We start from the raw sequence: 12734 nt of genomic DNA, 5'->3' as shown, positions 1-12734 counted from the left end.
ACTGAACCAACTGCTTAGAAATACACATCACGCACAAGAAATCATCCACACAGACGCGTTGCTATGTAAAAATCAATGTGCAAAGAACAACCTTTTCAAAGTCGAATGTAAATGTCGAAGCTGCCAGGGTGTATATAACAATATCTTCTTGAATTCGCCGGGACAAAACAATTACAAAAAGTAAACCTTGTGCAGTGCTTGACATAATTTAAGCTTGGTATTTATACTGATGAAGTTCTGCACTTACGCAATCGCTAGACAGAAAAAGCACCACTGCACGCGTAACTACAAGCGTATCCGAAGTTCTCATTGTCCAGTGCAAGCACGCCCTCCCCCTGCCCCTCGCCGATGATTGGTCAATGAATATGCGTGTATACTGATGAGTGTACGCATGCGTCCTTTTACTGCGATGTGCGTCATGTCCGTTGTCAGGTGGTGCTGCTATGGAAAGATGTGATCTGTGGTTCGAAAGGCGGAGAATTTTCCTGATCGTTCATTTCACTAACAATTAGAAAAAGGGTAGCCTAAGTTCAGATCGACCCCGTACGGGTTGTTGGCTTTCTAGGTGGGGGGGAGAGGTACCTTTTTATTGTACATAACCGCGGAAACCATGCCTGGCTTGTAGAGAGCTCCTTTCACCCGGCTGCGTTTGGCGGAAGGTAAGTTTGTTGTTGCTTAAATAACTCGCCGGAGTCCTGAAAACTGCGCCCGGTACCTTGCCGACTGTTTCTCTGGAACTCGGTAATGTTATTTGTTCTTAATTAATATTCGGTCCACAGGGGCTTAGATTATGGAAGAACTGTGGCTAGGATCGGCATGGAGAGAACCATAAAGCTGGTGCAGGATGTTTCCACACGCCGCTACTGCCAATTCTGTTGTGTTGCTGCACTGTTTTTGTTGGGAGCAGAAACGGGCCTGAAGGCACTATGAGGTGACTGGTGGAATAGAACAATAGAATGCTCGAGTAATTCGTGCATTCAGTTTAAAATGTTCCGAAGCATTGATTGAACTTTGCAGCGCGCTCTGTGTATAGCTGCCGTTTAAAGAAAAACAAATCTCAAAGTCTTGGAAAGAAGACCGGCAAGGGGGGCTCTTCCGAGTGTTCAGGTTAGACCTACTGCGCGCTGGCATTTGGAAACATCAATGATTTCTGAGTTTTATCTTAATACGTGCAGTCCCAGTGTTTGACTCAAAATGATTGGTAATGTTTAAATGTCTCGCGTCTGCAGGCGACTGGAAAAGGGGAGGGGCTTAACGGAGAGTTTATAATTGGAACGGGTGTCTATGTGTCAGCGGATTACTACTTCGTTAGTGAGACAGTTTTGAGGTTTAATAAAAAAAAAGGAATTGATATTAATATTGCGTTTTTAATTGGTCAGTTTGCAAGTGTTTTACCTCATAATCAGTCATTATTGAAATAATCTGGATTGTATTGTTAAAGTTGCTGGGCGTGTTTATTCTTACGAATATTCATATTCTTGGGGATATTCTAAAAATCTAATCAACATTCTAGAGTTAATGACATGTTAAATGTCATTCCCCTTGTTGTCATTTGTTCAAACAGGCAAACGGATTACAGGTGAGAATACAAGAAAAAAATACTCGGCTGACATTTTTATTTAAGACGAAAATCATAGGTGCAAAGTGCAATCGTTGACTTGTCTGCGGTTGCAGCACCAGTCGGTTAGGTAGCTTGCTCAGGGCTGTAGAGTCAGTGATGAGGTCGGACCTGACAGCCTTGTGTTGCATAGTTGAACAGTTCGGTAAGTTAGGTGGCACTGAAATGCTGTGATGGTACCTACTGACAACTGGTGTGTTCTTGTGTATTGCATATAATCAAACATACTCTTGGGTTCACAACATTAGCAAGCAAGAAAAAACAATATGAATTGTATGCCAACCTATTGATTTTAGTCGCCTATGCATGTACATTTAAGGGGTGGGAGGCTCTGGAGTTCGTCTATTTAACTGTGCTGCCCAGTTATTGTTTGCAGTATAAAAAAAAACAAAAAACTTTGCAAATCATAAAAAATAGACATTGCTTGTCAGCAAACATTAAAAACAGAAAATTGCAAATATTTATTTTTACAGTGTGTGTTCCAAACAGTGTGACAAAAATATAAGTAACAAACCACAGCAGATTATGTCATATATTTTAATTAGTCATCTATTTAATCTTTATTGGCTATATGCAATCTTTTATCCATCTCTCTCGAGATTATCAGTTGATCGCTCTATCTAATTGAGATAGTTTAGGTTTGTTGTAAGCAAGCATTTGCAAAGGATAAAAGGTACTTGTTATTTACACACTGAAGAGAAAAGATTAAAGACACAACGTTTTGTCTGTTATACAGCCACTACGTTTTTCTCCTTAACCTTTTTGTCTTTTCAGTGTGGAAATAATCTTTTAACACTTTTCATTCATATACAGATATATTTTGTATTTGTACAAAATACTGATATACTGCAATTCCAAGTTGTGCAGAACCTTGGGCTGACATTTTAAAAGTTTGCTTTCTCCCCTTTTCTGCCACTTCTGTTTGAATCTCATTTTAATTTGTTGCCAGTTTTCTTCAAAATATTGCCATGTATTTGTAATCTGTATTATTCATCTGCAAAAGCTAGTAACCCAAAATGGGCAAATAAGTAATTTAACATTTTTACCTACCTTAACCCAATTTAGGGTTGCATGGGAGTGGAGCCTGTCCTGGCACCAGATGGCACAAGGCAGGAGCCAACCCTGGACACAGGAGCAGTCCTTCACAGGACTCCCTTGTGCTAACACCTTCAGTCACATAGTGCCAGTTTGGAAGCATCAGCTAATCTTGCACTCGTGTCTTTTGGAATGGAGGTGGGGTTTTGTTTGGGTCGGTGTGTGGTATCCATAATATTTGGGGGATTAGGCGGTACACACAGAGAATGTGCAGACTCCATGAGATCAGTGACTGGGCAAGATATTTGAACCTAAGACACTGGATCTTTGTGCTCACCACCACCATGTCTGAAGTAATCAAGGTTAATTACTGTGCACAGAAGAAGTAATTGTAGCACATATCCAAGGTATAACAATACTGGTGTGAACCTGGTGACAGAGTTTGTCCATAACAATCTTCTCATAATCACAATACCTGTGGTCAAATTTTATCCAACAATGTCTAAAATACTGCCAAGTACTGCAGTTCAAAATGAAGCGCACGAAGGTAGTTTATACTGGTTTTGCCAGTTAGGAATCCATTCAGTAGAAGGAATAAAACTACAATGAACTAGCAATAAGTATTTAAAAAGCAAATGAAAGACAAAACTTCCTGTGCCACCTAATACAGTGGGGCAAAAAAGTATTTAGTCAGCCACCAATTGTGCAAGTTCTCCCACTTAAAAAGATGAGAGGCCTGTAATTTTCATCATAGGTATACCTCAACTATGAGAGACAAAATGAGAAAAAAAATCCAGAAAATCACATTGTCTGATTTTAAAGAATTTATTTGCAAATTATGGTGGAAAAAAAGTATTTGGTCAATAACAAAAGTTCATCACACTACTTTGTTATATACCCTTTGTTGGCAATGACAGAGGTCAAACGTTTTCTATAAGTCTTCACAAGGTTTTCACACACTGTTGCTGGTATTTTGGCCCATTCCTCCATGCAGATCTCCTCTAGAGCAGTGATGTTTTGGGGCTGTCGCTGGCTGACTAAATACTTTTTTGCCCCACTGTATGTGTTTGATCGATTCAATGTACATTGGCTTATGATGTGACCCTGCAGTTTTGAGCAGGACTCAGTTTGCTGTAATCTGTTGCTTATGCCTTTTAGCATTTTAGATTATAGATTTACTTCTGGTGTATGTATGTATGTATGTGTATGTGTGTGTGTGTGTGTGTATATATATATATATATATATATAATATATTTTTAACATTTGGTTTTCAATTTATTGCAGTTTTGTAACTGCTATTTATATGTATAGATTATTATTATAATATAAAATGAAGTGACAGTAATATCCTCAGACTGTTTAGTTGCACAGCAATCTGTTTAGTACTTTATTGTGCTTATATTCCAGTCCCTTCCATTTACTGTTAAGAGGCAATTTTATATTTTAATGTAAAGATGTCTGGTGTGGATTTTATTTAAACTTCCTTCATATTTAAATTTAGTACCTCTTTATATGGTCATTTGAAAACAAACCCTCTTCTTATATATGTCTGCAGTTACAGTACTGTGACTATATAAGGAACAGCAGACTTTGACACCAGGATACTTCTTGACATTATGACGTTTAATGGACATTTGCACATCTATTGTTGATGGTTCATAATTTATTTGACCTTGGATGAATTGTTGCACAATTGTAATTTATGGAAACTATTTTTTTGTAGTTGCATATTAAGAATTGGGAAGCTATTGTTGCTAAAATGTAATGTATATGAATGTCAGTAAAACCATTACAATCATTGAGTTCTTTTAAAACAAGGTATTTAGAGAAAGAAAAATGGCTCAGTCTTTGATAAAGTAATCACTAAAAGCTGAATGCTTTCAGTTTTGTGTTCATTAGGTGGAATACATAGCAATTTTTTTGTAATAATTTGCCTGTTACAGAGAAATGTCATCACAAGGTAGTTGGACAGGGTTGTTTTTTCTTAACTTTACTTGGTGGATTTACAAGTCACATGTTTACCAATCAAAATATGTAGTATCTTTGTTCAGTTTGCAGCTCATGGTGTTTTGCTTTTATGTAAGACTAGGGGGCTCCGCCCCCTGCTCGCTTCGTTTACCCACCCCCGGGTTTGGTTTATTGAATATACAATTTAAAGAGATTATTTTCATGGGAATTGTTACATATGTATTATTTTCACTTTTACTTTAAAACTTTTGTAAAAACAATACTTGTCTTTTATTTCCGGCCCCAGGCATGGTTACATCTCTTTCTCGCAGGACATATAACGCTGCTCGCGTTGTGAAGGGAGGGGGAGGCTGAATGCACGCTAAGGAGATGCCGTCGGGTCATCTGCTGTCTTTCTGTTGCTGGCGAGCTGTGTGTTCTGTTTGTCTCGCTGCCCGATCATTTCAAAGCCATTTCACAGCAGCTGTCCTTTTGCCACTTCGTGTCTCTTCCGCTTGCGTTGTGAAGGGGGGGGTTAGGGTGGCTGAAAAAAAGGTAAGGAAAAGCAGTCAGATCATCTGCTGGCTTTCTGCTACTGGTGAGCTGCGTGTTTTGCTTGTTGCTTGTCATTGTTTTAAGAACTAGGAGCACATGAAGCGTGTCTGCAAAAAGCAATCCAACAACTGTTATGCTAGATGTCCATGGACTTGTTTTAAATTATGTCTCACTGCCTTGTCTCGCGTGACGTTGTAAAAACAATACTTGTCCTTTATTTCCGGCCCCAGGCGTGGTTAAATCTCTTTCTTGCTGGGTGTATAACGCTGCTCGCGTTGTGACGGGGGGTGCGGCTGAACACACGCTAAGGAGATGCTGTCGGATCATCTTTTGTCTTTCTGTTGCTGTCGCACTGCCCGTTGATCATTTTAAAGCATGTACAGCAGCTGTCCTTTTGCCACTTCATGTCTCTGCCGCTCACGTTGTGAAGGGGGGGGGGGGGGGGGGGGGATGGGTTAGGGTGGCTGAACACACGCTAGGAGAAGCGGTCGGATCATCTGCTGGGTTTTTGCTGCAGGTGAGCTGCGTGTTTTGCTTGTCACTTGTCATCGTTTTAAGAGCTGGGAGCAAGTTAATGTGTCTCTCGCGGGACTTCAAATTGTCTTCCGAGAAGATTCCGTCTCGTCTCCCTCCCAAAGATTTTTTTTTTATATAATAGAGAGATATGCTTATACAGACCAAATGCTTCTGAATCAAACAAAGCTGTGTTTAGAATGTAGAAGGGTCCACATCCACCCAAAGCTTGAAAACTGTGCCTGTGGAGCGCTGCATACATACTCTGTATGTCTAACAGACTGCCAGCACTTAATATTCCCTCTTTAGATTTACGAGGTTTCTAGGTCAATTTCCATCTTCCACTCTCTGTGTGTCATAGAGCAAGTCATTTAATGTGTTTGTACTTCAGTGTTATAAGAAATAAATATGTAAACTGTTTATTTAATAACAATCCTTGGGTAAAGGCCCTCATAATATTTTATAAAAAATTTTTCTTTGGTGTTTGCTACAGCAAATATTTCCTTTCTTTGAACATGTTTTACAGAAATACAGCAGGGAAGCATAAGAGCAGCAAGTAACAGTATTCAATTATTTCTTCAGTTTTTTGCAGTATGTATTTCTTTATTTGTGATGGGTGTTTAAAGTGTATGCAGGAACATAGTTTGGGAAAGGGTTGACACTGACAAGTCAAATGCAGTGGCATCAGTGTGTCTAAACTAACATTTCATCTCTATTTACACCACCATCCTCTCATTGCATTTTATCTTGATCAGAATTAGAAATATTAACATGATGAAAGTCAGAAATGATCACGACTCAAAAATCAGGAGTGTAATTCTTTCCATTTAACAGATGCTGCAAGAAATCAATTTATGATGCATTTGTCTTTCTTGTCTAGTGTTTAAAGGTGCAAGTTTGTACTTTTGTTTAGAGTTGCAGATGTTTTTTTAAATATTTGAGAAGTGACAGATTTTTTATCATTCAAAACAATGTTATGTTTATGACAGATCAACAACAGGTTTTTTTTTTTTTTTTTTTTTTATATAAAGTTTCATTCATAAACCAATTACTCAGACTAGATTTGGTGACACTTTTACACTACAGTAGATTTTCTCCAGTCCCCATAACTGTCAAATGAATTACTGGTTCACAAGGAATATACATTCTTTCATGATCAGTTTGTATGTAATGAAAATTGTAATTGTATTCATGGTTTTGTATGTTTGAAAAAATATCTTTTAGGTGATACCAGTATTGAGTATACCCAGCCAACCAAACAATTTTCCTTATGATAAGGAGGGTCCGGATTAACAGTTTAGTGGGAGAGTCTCTGGGTATACAGTATCCACATATGACCCCCAAAGCCAGCTGTGAAAGCAAGCATGTGTGTGTGTTTGCTTTACACGTTTAAAAGCTGACATTTCATTTTGATGACAAATTGGAGCTGCAGGGAGTCTCCAGGGAAGAAGTGATTCACTGCACTTGGTCATATGTTCTGCTGTTATGGAAGCAGCCTGGAAGTGCACTGTAGTAATGTTTAGTCATTTCATAATTGCTAAGAAGACAAACTGTGTAGCACAGCATGCAGCACTTTTCCTGTGCCTTTTCACTGCTTTGAATTTCACATGTACTGTATTTCTGGAATTCTAAATTAAAGCAGTGTGCATCACTGTTGAATGTTTCCATATTTATATTTTTGTTTTATTATGCCACATGGAAAGTGTTCAGATTAAATCAGCAGAGATATTAGTTACTTTTGATTAAATAAAACAGAATGTGTAAACACGGAGTTTGAGTAGTTACATGAAAGGAAGCTCTCATCCAGATTTGCATGCAAGACAAGTATTTTTACGATTATTGAAAGTTTCAGTTCTTGGAAGCCAACAAGACTTTTTAAAATAATGATATATCAAGAACACAAAAGGAGAAGTGTTCTTACAGTAACTTATAACTTAGTTATTGCAGGAGCAGGAATTTGAAAGAAAAAGTTTTTTGTTGAAAGCTACATTTGTTATATTATGGCATACTAAATACACATTTTATATGACAGGAGGAATCCTCAAGAGTACAAGTTTATACATGAATGTTTGCTCACTTGACTAAATTGCAGTTCAGTTGTTCTGAACTTTCACGTTTGTGACATTGTGTACATCCATGTGTTCTTTATTTTTGTGATTATTACATATTATAGATTAACAAAAATGTGAGCAAAGGTTTTTGTTTTCCTTCTGGTGATGTTGAGTAATTTGTTTTTAATCTTCACAAAGACTTGACAGTTCTTTTATTCAACAGGCTCATACGACTACTGCACAGTTTACATTGTGTACAGTTCTTGTATTCATGTTGCTGATGACATGATATTTGTTTTCTTATGTCTTCTTTCTTTCTCTATTTAGTGTTGCTTTAGGATGCTAAAGCGGAGAGCACCAGACAGAGGCGCTGGAGAAACATCAGCCAGGGCCAGTAAAGTTCTTTGTACTGGTATTGCTGGGAACAATGCTAAGAGAGCTGGGCCTTTTATACTAGGTACTGACTACTTTCAGATATTCAATAGTTTTTAAATGTTTACCTTTACCTTATGTGTGTTATTTAGTCTAAATGTACAGCATATTCATATGGACTAGTGTATTAAGTTTTAATAGATTAAATTCAGAAACTTCAAGTGGTGTTGTTTTTTTTTTTGTTTTTTTTTTACATTTTATTTTTAGAGCATGCAGTCAGTAGTGTTTGTGTTTTGTTTTTTTAACAAAGTTTTGTATAGACATCTGCTATTTAAATACGTGGATGGCTGAACTATTGTCAGACAAATAACAGCTTAGTTAATCTTCTATTAACTGCAAAATATTAATTCGTGTTAAATTGTTGGTGATCTGGTAAAACTTGCTGGTTTTACAGGAAAACAAGTTACAATTATTTTGGAAAACCAGCATTTGAAATGTAGTATGGTATTACATAATCTAAGGAGCATTTGTAGAATGCTCATTGAGCTTCTATAAACCTTGCTTGGTGGTGACTTCTGATTATTCTTGGTTCACAGGGCCTCGATTAGGCAACTCTCCTGTGCCAAGTATAGTTCAGTGTTTGGCAAGAAAAGATGGCACTGATGATTTTTATCAGCTAAAGGTGAGTGTGCAATACCAGCAAAGCGTAGTTTGAACTACGTGGCAGTTGTCTGACTTTTACCGTTGTTTTATTTTAAGATTCTTACTTTGGAAGAACGGGGTGAGAAAGGAGTAGAAACGCAAGAAGAACGTCAGGGAAAAATGTTGTTGCATACAGAGTACTCCCTGCTGTCTTTGCTTCACAACCAGGATGGTGTTGTCCATCATCATGGCTTGTTCCAGGTAAGAATGTTTTTAGTGCTTGCTTCATCTGAAAGTGAAATGGTTACTGCTACTAGTTGCTGTATAATTTTTTTCCCTGCATCTTAGTTGAATTTAATAAGACTTGTTAGCTACAGTGGAATAACAATAATATGTATCAAATGACTGTTAATTACATAGAATGCACAAATGACACACTTCGAATAGCCTTAATAAGAGCCACTTATTTTTTTGTTTTGTTAAATAGAGTGAAATTGTTTAAAAGGGAATTGGACTGTTTGCTGACTGCTTTGGTTTTTTTTATTGTTATAGTATTAAACAGCCCTCTGTGATATACATTAATAAATTATCATTTTTGTAAAGGATTTTTATTCAGTTAACTAGGTGATACAGCAAAATGTATAAGCACTGTTGGGCAAATAAGTTTCCAAAATTGTTTTTTTTAGTTTTATATAAAAGTAGAAATAATTATTCACTTAAACAGTATTTAACACATATTGCAATTGGCATTACATTGCACTCCACTGCATTTGTTCCTACTAAAAATGAGTCATGCCTTATACATTTATCAGTTTAGTTTTCGTCCACTGCAGCTTTTATCTTATAAAATTAATTTTTTTTTCAGTTTACTTAATGGGAGATTTTTAGTTTCCTTTTGTTTGCATCTGCTTGACAGCAAGTGAATTTTCAGATAGTTGATTTATAATGATCAGTATTAGCATAATAGTTGAGGGGTGTGAAGCACAGAAGTAGCTTGAATCTTCTAATCTAAATTTTAAAGGCATTTGTAGTCAAAGAAACAAAAGAGAACCATTACTCTAAGTCATGTGTAGACCAATTATCACTTCTTTTGAAGCCTTTTACTAATTCTTCCATTTTTTTTGTAGGACTAGGTTTGCATATGTTGCAAATATAATGGTTAATACAGCTGAAATTGTCTTTTGCATGGAAATGAGAGATGACTAATGTTTCAGATGGAAAATGTTAAAAAAAAAAAAATGCTACAAAAAATAATACCATGTTTTGTTTACAGGATCGTGCTTATGAAATTGTTGACGATCATGAAGCCAACAAATTGGTTCGAAAAATGAAGAAGCGGATCTGTTTAGTATTAGACTGCCTTTGTGCCCATGATTTCAGTGACAAAACAGCTGACCTCATTAATCTACAGCATTATGTTATTAAAGAGAAGCGACTAAGCGAAAGAGAAACTATCATAATATTCTATGATGTGGTACGAGTTGTAGAAGCATTACATAAGGTAATTGTATGTCTTGTTATATATGTTTTTTCATTTTTATTTTAATTGGAAGCAAATAACATTCCATACAATCAAGTCAAACTTAAACTAAATTTCAATCCCCACCCGAGAGAAAGAGATGAGAGCCAACAACCAGAGCAAATATTTAAAAGCAGCAAGGAAGGAAGAGTATTCTTTTCACCGATGCAGAAGCTTATTCTAAAATATAATTAATTAAATCCTGCCATATTTAAAAAAAAAAAAAAAAAATTTCCCCCCAAAATTCAAATGGTATGGAACGTCAGTTAACTGCTGACTTGAAAGTGGTGGGGTGGGATGGAATGGGATTCTTCCAGTTGAGCAAGATAAGTCCATGTGCTAGTATTGACATAAAGGCGATTACAGTTTGTTTGTCCTTCTCCATTTTAAGCCCATCTGTGAGTCCACCAAACACCACTGTTAATGGTTTAGGAGTGATTGTGCCACCAAGGTGCTGATTGGCATTCACAGATTTTTGTCCAGATTGGTGTTAGTTTGGTGCATGCCCAAAACATGTGGCCCAGTGAGTCTGGAGCTTGATTACAATGTTTACAGGCTGAATCTTGCCCTGGATACATTTTGGACAATTTTAAATGAGATAAATGTGCTTGATAAATGATTTTAAGATGAATGATTTAGTGCTTTGCACATACGGAGCTAGAGTGTATTCTGTGCATGGCTGCCTTCCACTCTTTGCCTAAAGTATTAAGTGAACGATCCTTTCCCCATTGTACCCTGGGATCTTTGAAAGGAAGGAGCTTTAAAATGTTTTTATATATTGAAGACTCAGATAGCATCTCTACAAGACTGATCAATATTTCTTCTGGAATAGAAATTGGTGGGAGGTGAGGAAATTCGGGCAGGTTCAATTTGGCAAAGTTTCTAATTTGAAAGTAGTGGAAGAAATGTGTTGACGAAAAGTTACATTTAAAGCTTAATTGTTTGTAGGACGTAAAGACATTATCTATGTACAAATCTCTAAGTGTTTTAATCCGGAACATTTTTCCAAACATTAAATATTGTTTGAGAGGGTGGAAAAAGGTGTTTGTCGTGTAGAGGTGCAACAGATAAGAGTTTCACTGTTTTAAAGTGCTTCCTACATTGGCTCCATATTCTGAGTAAATGAAGAGCCATTGGATTATTAGTGTATTGACAATAATTTGTATTTACAGGGGCACATAGCATTGAGTATAACGACAGGCTTGTGTATTTTCATCAATTTGTGTCAATATCAAGGTCTTTATGGCCTGTATATTTTCCACCCAGTAGTAAAATTATGTTGGGTAGTGCCATACCCCCTTCTGCTTTAGGTTGTTGTACAGTTACTCTTTGGATCCGTGGATGTTTCAAATTCCAAATAAATGAGGTTATGATTGAATCTCATTTCTTAAAAAATGATTTAATGTATATGGGGTTGCTTTGAAATAGAAAAAGAAACTTGGGAAGGATGTTCATCTTCACAGGGTTGATTTCCCTGCTAATATGAGATGGAGGGTAGACCATCTATTCACATTGTGTTTAATTTTTCTTCCATGCAGACGGCAAAAAGCAAAATTTTGTCAAAAAAGAGCTTTACATTTACATGTGATATTGAAACTGATCTGCTAAGATTTTTCTTTACCTTTATCAGTGATTTTCTTTACAAATCATAAATCGTAGAATTCTAATTCATGTTGTAGTATCCAGCACCATTTGGGACAATAGTGAAAACAAAGGTTCTGTAGAAGTGCTGTTTTCTTATTGTTAGATTTAAATCACTGACTTAATTTGTAGTTACTGGATTTAAACTTTTTATTATCTTGAAATCATTTTTAATTTAGATCGGTTTGCCATGCTTTGAGGCATACAGTTGTTGCTACATGAATTCATATTTTTAAGGTAATTTGCAGTGTAGAGTGTGAAACTCGGAGTACTTTTACATGTACTTTAATATCCATGCCATGTAAAACTTTACTCCTGTTAGAGAAACAGAGTTGTTGCTCTGTGAGAAACCAGGCTAACACATGTTGATTTCTCCATGAGTATCATAGTTATTTGGTCAGGTTACTGATAAAGATTTATGTAATATGCTCAATTCTATTATACTCAGTTTGGCTGCACATGTGATAGCTATCCCCCATGCTTTTAGCAGCCATGAGTTGAAATGTCCACAAGATAAACTTCCTGAGGTAAATGCTTGGGCGATCACATTGTTTCAACCAGGAGAAGGGACACTTTGTCTCAATAGTTCAGAAATTACTACATTTACATTGAAGAGCTGAACATACAGTGCTAAGATCAGCAGCATAAGTAATACATTAAACATAATGTTTGTTATGTAGTCAGGTTACTTTTTACTTTAAAATGTAATCAAACACCATACTTTTTTTATGGAAATGAAAGTACCTACATTGTTATCCCAGCTGCACTAGGTGGAAGGCAAGAAGCACACGTACCGTTTTGCCAAAGGTGAACTCCAGGGACCTCATGTATAAACGGTGC

At 36.6% G+C, this 12734-nt stretch overlaps 1 protein-coding gene across 1 annotated transcript in view; it reads left to right on the top strand.

The window, feature by feature from the left end:
• Positions 1 to 393: 393 nt before the first annotated feature.
• Positions 394 to 12734, top strand: part of stk40 (serine/threonine kinase 40) — a 34127-nt gene continuing 21786 nt past the window's right edge. Inside the window, exons 1-5 of the mRNA XM_028818792.2 lie at positions 394 to 659; positions 8048 to 8177; positions 8689 to 8774; positions 8852 to 8995; positions 10008 to 10235. Of these exons, the coding sequence (XP_028674625.1) occupies positions 8060 to 8177; positions 8689 to 8774; positions 8852 to 8995; positions 10008 to 10235 (576 nt within the window). The 5' untranslated portion in view covers positions 394 to 659; positions 8048 to 8059. The remainder of the gene's footprint in view (positions 660 to 8047; positions 8178 to 8688; positions 8775 to 8851; positions 8996 to 10007; positions 10236 to 12734) is intronic.

The sequence above is a fragment of the Erpetoichthys calabaricus genome, chromosome 14, assembly GCF_900747795.2.
Source record: "Erpetoichthys calabaricus chromosome 14, fErpCal1.3, whole genome shotgun sequence".
Taxonomy (NCBI): domain Eukaryota; kingdom Metazoa; phylum Chordata; class Cladistia; order Polypteriformes; family Polypteridae; genus Erpetoichthys; species Erpetoichthys calabaricus.
This window is presented reverse-complemented; position numbering and strand designations above follow the sequence as displayed.